General features: G+C 32.1%; 1 protein-coding gene across 1 annotated transcript in view; it reads left to right on the top strand.

Moving 5' to 3' along the window:
- The first annotated feature begins 6510 nt into the window (after positions 1-6510).
- Positions 6511-16162, top strand: part of LOC132757455 (heparan sulfate 2-O-sulfotransferase 1-like) — a 48334-nt gene continuing 38682 nt past the window's right edge. Inside the window, exons 1-2 of the mRNA XM_060748735.1 lie at positions 6511-6771; positions 11716-11777. Coding sequence (XP_060604718.1) covers positions 6654-6771; positions 11716-11777 — 180 coding nt within the window. The 5' untranslated portion in view covers positions 6511-6653. The remainder of the gene's footprint in view (positions 6772-11715; positions 11778-16162) is intronic.

The following is a 16162-nucleotide window of genomic DNA, read 5'->3' as shown; positions in this document are numbered from 1 at the left end:
GCTCCGGAGGTTTGGTTTTACAGACGATCAAGCAATTTGTACTAAATTTCTGTTGGGAGAAAAATAAAGACATATAAGTATTTTAATCACACTATACTCGTATAAACAAGTCTACTTCCTCTAACAACAAGAAAGGTTGAAGTTGAAATACATAGGCTCCCAAGAAGGGTATAGTTACTTCGCTCTTCCCCTTGGTACGTGCACATCGCTGAGAAGGCACGGGCAACGGCAGAAGATTTGCGTCTTAGAGGAAAGTAAACTTTGAAATTCCTTACCGTTCTCAGGACTACTTCTTTGTCTTTGACTGGGGACCAGCTGCCGATGTCCTGACTTAAGCCGATTGGAGTGGCCCTACGATGAAGGCTAATAAGACGAGGATGGTGTGCTAGTGTGCGTGAGCCTCTAGCACAGATAGACGGCTTGTAACGCCCTTCCTTTGCTTGGCACCAACAAATTAGCCGTTTAAAGGGCTACCTCCTTTCATTATTGTCTCAGGTTATTGTAAATTTAGGCTCTCATTGACCGCCGTACAGTGACCTACTTTTGGCTCAAAATTCATAGCTTTTGCTAATACTCCGTGGAAATTGCATGAAGGTAAATTATTACCTCTTTGTGCTTCAAAATTTACTCTTTTAAGGCATGGCTGGTGACATGTGCGGGGTCCGTACCAGTGGTAAGAACGCTGTTTTTTGTGTCTTACCGGATGGATGGACCCTCATTAAACATACACTACATACATACAATGGTATAGAGATCAGAAGTAACATGTGCTTGTAATCACAAGACAGGGTACACATTGAATTGTATAGATTCGCAAGACAGGGTACAGTGATTTCGTTTATATACTGGGAAAATAGAAGGTTAAAATTAGCAAACAAGATGAACATTCATTACATAACAAACTATGCTGATTCATATACAAATGTATAACATGTAGAAAAATATTTGGACTTTTTAGATTTAAACAAAGTTGCAATAGTGAAATTTCACTGTAAACACGCAGGCACGCACATATACATAATTATTTACAAACACCGTCACAAATTGCGAGAGAGAAACAACATTGCAGCTGGATTCCAGAACATTTAAAGTTAACCAGAGACCCTTTTGTTTAAATTTATTGGTCTAAAATTATGGTTTGGCAATATTAACCTGAGACCTGAGTTTCGGAAAGTTTTTCAATTTTTTGATATTGCTTATTACAGTAGAGTTGTTCTCTACGCGGTTATACTTTAATAAACTCAGTGAATCCGTTTACAATTATTAGAAATTCATTTATGATGATATATGTTTTTACCTCATTTTTTATATTTTTTGCAGGAATATATTCTTGTTAAAAATTCAATTTATTTTCCTATTCGTTTTAATTATTCATTTTATAACAATCTACTAAAACGCATAAAAAATATGAAAATAGTTATAAAAAGGTTTATATAATGAATGGGAAGAAACTCTATAAGGACTATGTTCAGATTGCAAATGGCAGTTGGTTACTATCCCTGATGAGTACCGTCCTGGTGCAATTTTCTTCCCCGAGAGAAACTTGTGGTGCGAGTCCCCTAATGTCAGAAAGTCGAATAATCATTATTATTATATGATCTAAAAATAGCTGCAATCTCATTGGTCCAAACTGTAGTCAACAGAACTTTTTATAAAATCATATTCACTGGGGGTAGTATCATATTAACTGGCTAAATTGGGTTTTCCAAGTCTAAAAATAGATTGAGACTCATATTCAATGACCATTCATTACGTGTGCTAATTAAAAAATAATTGTTGCATTTTGTTCTTTATGGCATATTTCTCGATTAAAATATCATTACTTTACTGTTATACTTAAAGGCTAAACCGCATCGATGAGTATAAACTTGAATAACTTTCGTATGCGCAGCGTTCGCGTAGTCGTTGCACGCCTATCACGTGCGTCTTTTTTCCCGCGCTTCAACGAGGCAAAATTTGTACATGTATATAAGGTTGTACTTTTTCGTGATTTTTTTTTTAAATTCTGAGCCTATTCATATAATAAAACAATTATTGACTAGTGAGCCATTGAATATGATGTGATATTCACCGGCAGAAAGTCATATTGGCTATCGCCTCGGTCAATATGTCATCTGCCAGTGAATATCACATCATATTCAATGGCTCACTAGTCAATAATTGTATAATATCTTATTGCAAGAGGAAATATTATAAAATCTTGGTTTGATTGCGTCTTCTTAAGGCTCCTGTCTCTAACCCTATCCTGATTATTCAGCTAATCCCATATAAACATCAAAACCTTACACTTTTTCATATCTGAACTAAAAAAGTGTTAACCCGTATAAGTATCCAGAGCTCGATCAAATATCCTCAAGATTACTATAAAAAAAATTTATAACAGAGTTTTATTAAGAAGTTTTGCAATACTTTCCATATATTCAGATCTCTGTCAAAGCAAGTATCGTTCAAATTTAACGGACTAGACTCATGCCTTAATTGGCCAAATGTGCAAGAAAGGCCCAAAACGTTACTCCAGTAATTATAGCTTTTAAATGCATTGCTGACAAGTAAAAGAAAAAAAATCTTTTCATAACAATATTATATGAAAATTGAGGACTCGGAGTTGATTGAGTCTGTTCATAAGAGATAATGTGCAAGTGAAACATCTCCCCCGCACACACAGCAGCGGCTAAAGTGGTATTTAATCTTCGTCCTGGAAACAATGACTCCGAAGGAACAGAAAAGTATAACAACACTGAAGTGAAGTATGTCTATATAGAATTATAATTATAGGTTTGTGAAAATGTTTACATCAACAAAATACCTTTCAAAACATTGGATCCCAAGAAGGATACAAAAACGTAGACAGAGAATTGGTGTTATTTCCTACCTGCCTTAGAGGGGCGTGTAGCGTGAGTTCTATAATGCCAGAAGGTCGAATAACCACTAATATCTAATTGCAAGGGCAAATATCATTCTGTCTTCTTTAGGCTCCAGTCGCTAAGCCTATCCTCATGATCCTAGTCCTTAAAACAGAAACTCTAGCTTATCCTACATGAAATTCGAATTGAATTTCTTACATAGATTAGCTGGGACACTTAAAACAAAGACAATTGGAAATGTACCGAGAAATAAAATAAATAAAATGAATAAAATAAGATGAAAATCGTATGTCACAGCCTACACACTTTCTCCCCTAATTAGTGAACAGTTCTGAACCGTGACACGTATTTTTGTGTTATATTCTCAGTACGGCTTGAGTTTATCAAAAGCGTTGCAACGCTTTTCAATTCAGTGTCATTTTCTACAATTAGAATAATAATTCTGGAAGAGAACGATCAGATCTGACATTTTGCATACAAGTTATTTGTCTAAACCTACATCAAATGGAAAATGAATCCCGAAAACGTATTTCCTGTACCGTCATGTCAAAATACTTCACTGGAGTCCCTTTAAATTGATTGATCTTAACATGATGACAAAAAAATGTTTTAGAGTAAACATAGGGGTCTCAGACCTCGTTTTCGTGTGCTTATTTCAAGGGCCGATAACAGTTACTTACAATCTAACAAAGCTAAAATGTAAGGGTATATTTTTTTTTTGCCGTAAAAGGTCAGAGTTACTTTGATGGTAATTTATGTTATTGGTGGGCATCAAATTTAATTTTAAAAAGTAAAAGTTTTTTATTTAAGCAAGAATATTTGCTTTCACATTGAAATTTAAGACTGTTGTTGTTGTTGTTGTGTGTATGTGTGTGCGTGCGCGTGCCCGTGCGTGTGTGTGCGCGTGCGTGTGTGTGCTTTTGATTGACTGAGATGCGTACAATAAATATGTCCAGAAGATACAAAGGTATTGCAATTAGACAAAAACAATTTTTTTTCAAAATGTAGATCGCGGCTACTTGTCTGTTCTTTCAGTAAAAAAGATTGTAAATAATATCACGGACAGTATTCTGATAATTATCAATTCAAATTTATCAGTCTTTGGAATAACATAATTTCATTATATATACAAATATTCTCACTTCAATAGGTCTAACGTTACTGATAGAAAAGAAAAATGTTTCTGTTTCTCGAGAAACCTTAATGGTTTAACATTTGAACAGATAATTAAGTATATACATTGTAATGCCAGCCTCTGATATAGACTTATTGTTATCTAATAATCATGCTTTGTTAAAATAATTCTGCAATCATTCAAGTAAATCAATTTTCCTTATGAATAACCACCTTTGATATATAACACAGATTTATATTTGTAATAAAAGTATCTGATATAAATGAATGTCCTTAAGAAGGCAATTCCAGATATTGACCTTAGTTTTATCACGGACATCAATTGTCAATTAAATTTTATAATTATATAGATAATTTCTTGTTACTGACAACGTAATATTGTGATCGTGATTGTTCATGTATTTTAACATTCCTTAAAAGTCTCAATAAGTGCCAATATACATTATTATACCACTAAAGGCAATAAGACAAAATTCCTTCACTTATAGAGTCGTAAACGAATGGAACCTACTTCCCAGTGAAATAGTTTTATCAAAGAATGTAAATGAGTTCAAATCTAAGTTAGATAAACACTGGCAATGGAAGAGATTTAAAATGGACAATATATATTAGATAGACCAATACCGGAGCGGACGACACTGAAAACGGAAATCGAGGGGAATGATAGTCCGTTAGGGGACTGATAAAGTTTCCCAAACATCACAAGGCTATATAATTATGCCGGCTCGCCACGGCGAGCCGGTATTACGGTAGGATTTTACTGAGAAACAACCTAAAACTCCGAAGCTATCCAAAAATTTAATCGAAGCTTGGCTTCCAGCTTTCTACAAAATTCATCTATCAGGGCTAGGATCCAAAATTATTTAGCCAATCAAATTTAATCTTACATAGCGTCAAAAAACCTTCAATTTTCACGCCATTTTTAAAAATCAGCAAGTATTGTTTTGAGCGCAAAGATATAATGATGATTAAAATGTTTGTCTTTATGAATTCTTTTCAAAAATCATATTTACACTGACTTCTGATTTAGCGATTTCACCTGTTTTCTTTTCTCTGTAATAAGTTTTCGTTGGTTAATTAACATAAGTGTACATCTGGTTCTGTGCATTTTTAATTTTCCTTTTTTCCGGTCATTTTATCCTTTCCGGTATTTAGTGTATGTATTTACTGGCCGGGATCCGGGACGCCCGGGATCCGGGATCGTGTAAGATATGGAGGAAAAACCTAATGAACTATATTTGTGTTGATTGTTGGCGTAATGAAAGGCCATTAAACGTTATTTTTTTCTTATTGTATATAATGAACGTTAAATTAATTTAACTTAGAATATAGATATATATTTAGAGCTATTTATTAACAAACTTAAAATGCGGAAATCACAATACTTATAATTATATGCCTAATTAATTGGAAAAATCAAAGACTATTTTCTTGAATTGGTCAAATCCTGGATCCCTATATGTTTTTAAAAACGATCCTGGGGACCAGCTTTTCTGAAAACTATATACTTGAACTGGCCAATCCGTGAGATCTATTTACATTTTAATACGATCCCGGCTTTTCTGAAAACTATATTCTTGAACTGGTCAATTCCCGGGATCCCTATATGTTTTAATAGGATCCCGGCTTATCTGAAAAAACATTTTCTTAGACTGGTCAATTTCCGGGATCCCTATTTTTTTTAACAGGATCCCGGCTTTTCTGGCTGAATTGATTGACAACTTGTGTTTACTTTAGGACTTGTGCCTCTCATTCCAATACTAAATAACATACATGTATTACAACTTAATTTTGTATAAAGAGACATCTTTATGAAATCTACATATCTAACATTTTGTGGTCAAGGTCAACAGGCCATATAGTAAATGTGCATAGTCATAGGTTCTTCATTCTATCTGTTTACATGCACCTTCATAATTATATACTCATACTCATCTTGGTTAAACTGAGAGAACTTCGTTTATATGTCACTTTCAGTCAATGAGTTTAAGATTTTGAATTTACTGGCCCGAATTCCAGTTTTGAATTTATTCTACTAAATAATTAATAAAATTTTCTTAAATTTACACTGGCCTGAACTTATATACACTGGCCATCGGGCACCGGGCCAGTGTTGACTTCACTTTTATTTTGATGTTCGCTGAAGTCTCTTCAGCTAACAGAACTGTCATTTTTACATTTAAACACACCCCTTGAAAAAAATTACGAAGCGAGTCGCTACTAGCTTTTTTAAAAGCTAACCTTGTATGTATATAAGTAGAAGCAGTAGGCATAGAAGATTTTGTGGTTTGAGACCTATCACGGCAAGAAGAGACTAAATGTGAGCCAAAATATTCGAACACAATGTCAATCTTTTTACTGTTTTGTCGTGAAAAGAGAGTTTTATCAGACTCCATTACGAGTTTTACTGATGCATTTATAAACTTTTAATTTTCTGATAATAATAACAAAAAGATAATAACAAAAAGATAATATTTTTTAATACGAATATGTGTCCAATAAAGTCAGCATAATGTGCAACAACAACAACAACTACAACAACAGAGAACAAATTATTGGAAAAACTCTGTGCAGACATTTGATTGTGTTTGGCTGAAAATGATTTACTTGTCACAACTGTATTTTGAAAGGAAGGTTGTTTAACTATCATCAAAAATGATTCCACAGTTTAAAAGAAGTAAATTTACTCTTTTATTTCTCTCAACATCAGTGTTTTGCATCTTACTACTTCTTCACAAAGTATCTCAGAAGGACTCTGCCTTGGCAAGGCTGGGTAAGTTGATTTTTATGCTTTGTTTACAGTGGTAACATCATCATTGAAAATTGTTTATGACAGTTCAAAATTTGTTACTGGGATAGACAGGGACAGTGATATTTTTTACTTTTTTCGCAACTGAAATTGTGAATTTTAACGCAATACTGTGTCAAATTGTGAAAAAAAAAAAACAAGACTAAATCATCACCTGCAGTCACTTATTCATACATTTAATAATTATGTTTATGGTTTAAGCTTTCTTCTTGTTATTCCCTCAAATATATCACTCAAATCCTTAAGATTGTCTTTTGTCAGTTCATTATTTTGATTGGTAATGAAAAGCAATCCTGTCAATTGTGAATTTTTTACACATTTTTATGAGTTTCTTATGTGAAGATGCCTTATTTCGGGGTCAAAATCAACCAAAAAAAAAAAAAAAATCACTTCCAGGTTTTTTTTAACTGGATAACTTCACTTTTGACACAAATACAGTTCTTTAAAAGAAAGAGCTAGCTTGTTTATTTACATTTATGTTGACATTTGTGTTTGAGGCTCATGTAGGTATCAAAAGCAATCAGGGCATTTCGGCCCAAACCAAATTGACCCCAGTGCTAAAAAGAAATTTCAGCGTTCAGGGTGTTTGTTTGACCAAAGACCTTCGGGTCTTGACTGGTAAAAATTCTGAAATGCTTTTGTCTGACCCATCATAAAGTTAGCTCTCATGTCATTTTTTTACCGTACTAATTTGCGATGGATACATGGAAACTTTCAGTAAGTGCTGACACAGGAATTTCGCATTGACAAAGCAATTAGCCACAGTGGACATGAAGAATTATCCTCATTTAAGCAGTTTAAGCCAATTATACATGTAGACAGGTTCACTCGTGGTTTGCATCTGATAGTGAGAAGTAAAACTGAAAGTTGTCTATTCAATATACATTGCATAGTATAAATGTATGTGCATAATAATTTTCATTAATTGGTAAACAATAGTAATTATGTATGCGTGCCAATATGTCACATTTTTATATGAAGATTGAACTGCGGAAATTGTAATTTTACCGATTTATAGGAATGAACGTTTGAAGAGTTTTTTTGCAGGTGGCTAATTTTAGACTACTGTTATTATTAATTATCGACGCTTTCCTTTAAATATTGTAAAATTTTCTATTTGCCCGGTTAAAACAGAACTCAAGGTTCAAAATATTGTGCTGTTGACTAGCAATTCATTACCGCTCAATTTAAAGCCTGCTTGACTTAGGACTTTCTTACACTAAACTTTCTCAACAAAAAGGACATTCAGGGAAACTTGGTAAGAACAATTTTAATGTTTAGAATTGAATGTTGTTCTTGAACAATGTAAATTATTTTGTACATGTCATCATGAAGCTAATAGGAACATTCCTTATTCAAATGGTGGTAGCCCAAATTTACAGCTTAGTGCAATTGATAGACATCAAAACAAAAATCCAGATCACTTGGAGTAAGCAAATGCTAGAATGCTTATCAATTCTAATATATATCAAGCTCAGCCTCAAAGGTCTAACTGTGCTGAATAATGTCTTAATTTGTAAAGAAAGCAAAACAAAAAACAATATTACATACTTTTCCTTATGAAATATGTTTTATACATGTGGTTGCTAAATAAACTACATATCAATTTAGATCAATGATGCTCAAAATATGCGTACCCTTGAATATTTTGGTTTGATCCTTAAAAATTTTGTGTGGCGGATCAATGACCCTTTAGTTTTAGAGTCTACCGAACACTCTGGCCTTTATATAAAGTGATTCATGAATGTATATCAAAATGTGGGATCAATTTATACAAAATTGTTTTAAAAAAAAACAATACTTGTAGATTAAACAACTTTTATCCTTATTTAGTAAGACTGTTGACAGTCTGTACAAAATTCTTGTAAGTATAATATCTCTGAAATCTTTAATTAAGTGATTATACAGTAATGATTGATTACTGTATAAGTCCAAATAAAAAAGTTGTTATTGAATAGTTATTATTATAACATTTATGTGTTAAGTTCCAGCGATATTTTTCCTTATACAGAGATGTAGATAATATGTTATCTATGTCTCTGCCTTAATTAAAAGTGGTACCATATATTACGGACCTATTTACAATCAGGAACAGTCTTTCACAATTTTCAGAATGTTCACAATTCTGCCAAAAATCACAATCTACTTGAATTAAGCCTACAATTTCTTCTTTTTCCTGATTTTTTCTAATGTATGTGATTAAAATCTCAATTCATCTTTGCGTTGATGTATTGTTTAAAATTAAAACGTCATCTTATAGTACAGGTAATACTGCCGATATTCAAACCGAAAGTTGAATTGCTTCCACTTTGATTCGCAGATTTTTTTTTACTACAATTTAATCAGTAAATGTCCGAAATGGCAAAAATATATGTTAAACCAGGGTCTTTCAATTAGATAAAACCCCAATTTATGGAGAATTTTTCAGCAGTATTTTTGATAATTTAAACTTTGTGGACTTAAATTTTTCGAGCTGAATGAATTAAGATTTGTCTTTCAGTCGTAGGGTTACCGAATAATGAAAGACATTTTTCAGCAACCTGGTGATGAATTTGTTTTTCTACCAATTTTTCTAAATCTTCAACAAATATTATGGGGTAGCAAAAAAGAATACACATCTCAATACAGAGACTAATTAGTGATGAATATTAATTTGCAAAAGTGAATATAAAAAAAGTTGGAACAAAATCAAAGTATTTTGATTTTTTTTCCTCCTGAAAGAAGTGTTAGACGATGGAATATGTAAGCTATTAAATATCTGCTGAACATATACATAATAACATTCAATGATGTGTATCAATAGTTAAATGTACCTGAAATATAAACAGCATAACTTAAGATCAAGAATTTCTCCAATACTAATAAAATTTATTGTCGCTAAAATTCAAGTAAATAATAACTTAACAGACAATACCTGACAGACACTGTTACACATCACTGTCTTTTAGCACCTAGATTCTCATTTAAAATTTCATTCAACATTAGCTCTCATATGTCACAAATACTAAACATTTTCAATGTCCCTCATATCATGCTAATTTACAAACCTGATTTACTTTAAATTCAATAATACTGTCTTACCATAATGTGCTACAGTAAATGTTTGTAACTTATTTCATAATTTGAAGACTTTTCTGCATGTCAGCTATGAACTTTTATTTGTAAGTAATGTTTCACACTATTTAAGTTTGTGAACAGAAATGATTTGAAAGATTGAAAAAAATTCAAAATTTCAATCATCTGATATTCTGAGCAATTGCTTATAACTCCTGTTTTTCAAGAATTATCTCCAAACTTGAAATTTATTTGAAAGTTGTTATATATTCAATTTTTAATATAAATGATATAGATCTAGTCATAATCTACTCTAGAGTCTATGGTACTTGGTCTTTGTCATTACTCACATGACGCATGACAAGGGTCACAGCTCTAGCATCTTTACTTCTAGAGTTATTTCCTCCTGGAAATTGTAATTTTACTTTTAAAAACTTTAAATTCTTTTTGCTCTTATCATTTTGTTTACTGAAGGCTGATTGACTTCAGATTTCAAATTGTTGTCTTTTCCATTAGAGCATAGAAATATCTGTTTGACTTTTATTGACATGGTCACATGCATATTTTGTGGTGCAAAAATAATGTGTTTGAGTGCTTTCTTGATGCTGATACAGAAATATATTTATAATTTATCATGATATATTTTTTTTCTCATAGTTTTGTCTTCCATTAAAGTTTATTGCATCCAGTATTTAATTAGTGGAGTAGTGTTGTCTTCTCTGACAGCTCATGTTAACATGTAACATGGGCAGGAGACCTAACCTTAAACTTATGAAAAATGACTGGGTTATTTTTTGCTAAAAGTGATGTATAGTGGAAATTTGCATGATTGTAAAGACTTTTCTTGAGGTGAAGCAGTCCATAAATAATCTTGATATAGAAGGGGAAACAATTGATTGATAGAAGTGATGGTTCATGGTTTGACAGTCCTTGGAATGCTATCTTATTGAAAAATTGGCAGTCCTGTGTCTAAAACCTGTGTCAGGGAGGTACATGTATAGAAAATGTCCCCCCCCCCCCAAAAAAAAAGAAAAGAAACAGATAGAGAGAGAGAGCCCTGTCATTGTTGTTCATGTGGGGAAGAGCGTACATTAATGACCCCCTCTATAAATAGAAAACATCCTGATGGCAGATAGGCACATGGTCGGATACCCACGCTTGATTTACATGTAACATAACTGATAAATGTTTATAGTGCAGATGTGGGTATCCAACGATGAGATAGGCAATGACTGAGCATTGTTTGTATTTGATTTAAAATTGATTAATATATTTTTCTTCTTATTTTTGTCAGTGATTGCTCATGTAATTGAACCAGTATATGATAAATTATGATCATTGATGAACTATTGATTATTAAAGCTTTATAGGCAAGAAATTCTTGTTATTTGCCATTTACAATAGGTTTACTTGCAATACCATTTAGACATTGTGTTTGCCCAACCGGAGTTACAATTCTACAAAAGTAGTACAGTCATGAATCGTGTAAGATAGATAAGATGAGTAGAAAGGTTGATAGAAAATGATTTGATATAATAAATTATATGAGCCGCGTCACGACAAAACCAACATAATGTGTTTGCGGCCAGCGCAGTCTGATCAGGATCCATGCTGTTCGCTTACAAACCCTATTACAAGTAGAGAAACTGATAGCGAACAGCATGGATCCTGATCAGACTACGCTGATCGCAAACCCATTATGTTGGTTTTGTCGTGACGCGGCTCATATAATGTTTATTACTGTAAATGCAACATTAGATATACTATTTTTGTAACATTAGGTCATACATGATATCTAAAAAAAATTATTAATCCTTAATCTAAAAACATTTTTATTATTTTTCATATTTTCAGAATACCAGCTGTCACAGTTGCCAGGCAACACAAGACGTCACCTTGCTGAAAGTTATGACCAGGTATGATATAACTGTTTTATTTTGATAAGTCGTCTGTTGCTGAGTGATTAAGGTTATTGACTTTTAACCACTTGCCCCTCACTGGTGTGGGTTCTTATCCTGACAGGAATTCTTTCATAGCTTACTGAATGTTAATGGTTCTACTCAGGTGTCAGTTTGTGCCTGAAATGATGCATACAAGGGCACCTGAGGTCTTTCTCTACTAGTAAAGCTGGTATAAATCAGTATTCGAAATTAGTAATTTTCAAGGAATATTCTAACCTTTTTAAACGCAGTGGTTAAATCTGGGGATATAAGATCAAAAGTGAATTATTGAAGCTATAGAATTAAAAAGAGCAAAATTAATAAAAAAAATGATATGTAAGCAGACTTACTAAACTTTATGTTAGACTTATCTTTCATTCTTTTTCTCAAATTTCTTTCCTGCTTAAATTGTGAGACAATCACTGAAATATAATAAAATTATATACAGAAATATTATACAACCAGACATGTTTTGTAGGGCTGTAATTTAACAGTAACTGACACATAAATCATGAATAATATTTCTAGTGATAATGTAATCTCAGTATAGGGAGAATATAACAATATTTATAGTTAATATAAGGGATTGGTTATTGAAGTTTGCAGCATTTCACATACATGTTCATTACAATTGGTAAATACATAGCTTATATATAAATATGCTTTCCAACCAATACTTCTGAAATGGTATTAATCTTATATACTAGTATTCTGCACAACAATTATGAACCAAGTATTAGCAGTTTATGTCATAAGACAAGAGGTGATTGATGTCCATCAAAACAGCTCTTTATACTTAATATACTACAATTGAAATCCAAAATAATTGTAAGAAAATTTAAAATTACAGGCTGCATATGATATTTTCCTACAGTTCCAAAATACATCATTAGTGTAAAAATCTATTTTAAGCACCTGATGCAAGTAACCTCTAAGTCAACCCGAAGATAGAAGACCACCAAAGGTATTTTGTACCAAAAATGAAAGACTGTGATCCACCAATAAATAAAGCCTTTGTAAGCAAAAGTGAAAAAATCTACTTTGAGCACCGGAATTCTTAACCATGACCAAAATGAACCCAAACTTAAAGCAAACTTAGAAGACCACTTGAGGTATTAGCCCATTACCCACCATGACCTTGACCCAGGTGTACCCTAACTTAGATAACCACCCAAGGCAAAATGAAAGAGATCAGTCAGTACAGTGCAAAAATCTATTTTATGCACTGTTAACTTTGACCTTGACCCAAGTAAACTCCAGAACTAACCAAGGAATTCCTACAAAATATGAAAGACATCAGTCAGTGAATAAAAGCTGTATAAGTTAAAGGTTAAAAAATATTTTAAGAACTTGTGGCCTTGACTACAGTAACCCCCAAACTCAGACTACCCACAGTACATGTATTTAATAATATATATACTTAACTGAACATTACTACCCAAACCACCTTGAAGGTAACAGGGTCAAAGGTCACGGTCACCATGGCCTTAAATAGCAAATATTAATCTTGGCACTTCCTTTTAAAGTATTTTAAAATCACTTGTATGTACATGCACTTTGATATGCTCTTATTGTACAAAAGTTCTTGGAAAAACAAACAAACAGGAAGTAACATATTTAAAAGTATATAGGTACATTGAATGGAAAATGATGACAATTGCATCATGGTGCAGATTGAATTGTATAGGCTTGTAAGACACAGCATAGTGAATGTGGTTATCAAACTTTACTTTACTGCTTGTATAATATTGATCAATGAGAGAAATGGAAGGTGCTGTCAGGGGACAGGTTTTGTTACATTGTTTATGGTTATAATGTTGATATGTATTCATGTTTCATTAATCTATTGTGAGTTATATCTTCTAAGGTCAAGGACATATATTCACTCAGTTGAGACCAGTATGCTGTTTAAAAGTCTAAGGGACCTTACAGTTGTTCGAATACAATGATACATATAGCCAAAGGTTTTGTCTTATAATTATCAAATAAAAAACAGTTATATGCTCAAACTAAATTAAACATATGCTGTGTTTTTACAACATTTACAATTTAACTGTTGAGGGTCACTTCATTGACACCTATTTTAAGTGTCATCAAGGGTTTTGATTCAGTTTAATTAAAGTTCATGTTAACAATTAGTGTTTAATAAGTGTTTAATAGGTATTATAATAAGTGTTTAATAGGAAATAAATAGGATAACAGTGATACCTGTTGTAATTTTTGATGAAGGTCACAACAGTCTGTGTTGTTCATCTATTCCAGAGGTAAATATTATTAGTTCTTGGGGTCAAAGGTCAAGGTAATTGTGTGAAATATTTAAAATTATAGCACAGATACAGCAAATTTAATAAACTTTAATTTGCAAATCATGGAGGAAATCAAATTTGGCCCAGTTAGCACTTAATTTAAGGGAGAGCATCAAATTTATTATCCATGGGTCGCAAAAGGCGAGTTTTCTGTGAGAATTTCCCTTGGACAATTTTAGTCTAATGATAATTTGTCTGTCACTGCTGATGATTCAGAAATCTTGTTGAATTAATAGTAACTAACTTGTTAAGAAAATTATATTCACTGGTTTAGTTATAAAGAAAACAGGTTTGAGGTAGACTGACATTTAACCCTCAAACCCCCACCCCTTGATTTGACCAAAAAATGAAGAAAAAAATGTGTAGAAATCGACATAAAAACCAGACAAACAAACATTAGCATGTTATCATAAATATTTAAACCATTTCTAGATATTTTTTATCTGTAAAAATTTATTATCATGCCTTAATTATTAGCAACACACAAAATAATAAGATATTTATAACAACATTTTGAAATAATTATACATTTGTATTTATCTTAAATGTTAATCCATTTGTCAGTCATTCAAATGATTTGGTAATTTACTTATTAATGAGAAATAAATTGAAATAGTAAATGTTAGATTTTCATTATATTGAGAGTGTATCAGTGAGAAAAGACTTTAGTTTAATTTGCATAAAATTGCATTTTCACTTTGTTGTAGGCAAGTAAATGTGATGTAAAAGTTAAGTGTATGTGGAGTGAACTAATTTGTTTTGAGGATTGAAATAACTCCAGGTGCAATATTAATTAACATGCTGTGGCATATACATCAAAGTCAGGTGTTTATATATTTTTGTAAGTGTAAAATCCTAGGTATTATATCATTACTATAGATGCAGGGAAACCAATTTACTTTTGTATATAAAAAGAAATAAAATAAGTTACTATTGTTTGACAATATTGATCTGAGACTGATTAAATTTTAATGTCATAACTTTGAGAAATACGCAATTTTGTCATTTGATTAATTTCAATATGTAAAGTCGAGAATGAAGTATTTGTCTATATATCTTTGCTTTCGATATATTTTGAACAATATTTCTAGAAATTTCCTTTGGTCACATGGATTAATTTTTCATAGTAAAATACATGTATAAAATTTGAACACAATTATAATTTTTATTATGGCAAAATGTCAAGTAGTTTTTATTTTTACCTGTACACTGACCATTTACGCTTGGATGCAGGGCATATTATGTCACTTTGTCATAAAGGAAGCCATTTCAAAAGGGCAGATTATGGCCTAAACTAATTTTATGCAAAGTTATGTCCCTTTATCAACTAAGATTTTCAGCCCTCAGGTTAACCTTTTCATTAAGGTCATTTTTCTCTGACACTATAAAAGTTTTGCACTTCAGACTTGATGTACCAGTACAATTGTTCACTATCAAATTATAACAACATTTCAGAAAGGCTCAGATAATCCTAAAATTTATTTTTGGCAACATTCTTCCATTTTTTTTCTTCCAAGGTCAGTTCAAAAATGGAATTCAAGTTTGTTACATTTTTGAATTGGAATTAATTTCTTAATAGCAGGTTACTTTTTTTTCTCAGTTATGCCCCATTACTTGTTTCCTATGAAAATTGAAATGCATTTTTCAGGGGCAAATAATCCTAAAAACCGTTTTTGCTAAATTACTTACTTGTTTTCTTTTCAACTTAGAATATTTCCTTTCTCTAAAAAAAAAAGTATTCACTCCAAACTTGAAATATGTGTTGACTATTTGACTATCAAAGACAGGTAAGTCTGCTAACTAAGCATGTTTGCAGAATTATGCCCCCCCCCCTTTCCTCTGTTGATTTAATTGAACTATCCAGAACCAAGAAAAAAGTGGAGCACACTGTCGGCTGCACCGAGTGACTCAGGTCTTGTTTTCAGATAGTTTCCATTTTTTCTTTATTTTGGTATATTGTAAAATGTGATAGAAATATTATTGTCATTTTATCAAGATTGTACAGTTGATCATAGACAGACTATAATTTCTGGTGTTTTCCCAGGGGGTTCTTTG

The sequence above is a fragment of the Ruditapes philippinarum genome, unplaced genomic scaffold (assembly GCF_026571515.1).
Source record: "Ruditapes philippinarum isolate M1 unplaced genomic scaffold, ASM2657151v2 ctg697_1_1_1_1, whole genome shotgun sequence".
Lineage (NCBI taxonomy): Eukaryota > Metazoa > Mollusca > Bivalvia > Venerida > Veneridae > Ruditapes > Ruditapes philippinarum.
Note: the sequence above shows the minus strand (reverse complement) of the source record. Positions and strands in the feature narration are given on the sequence as shown.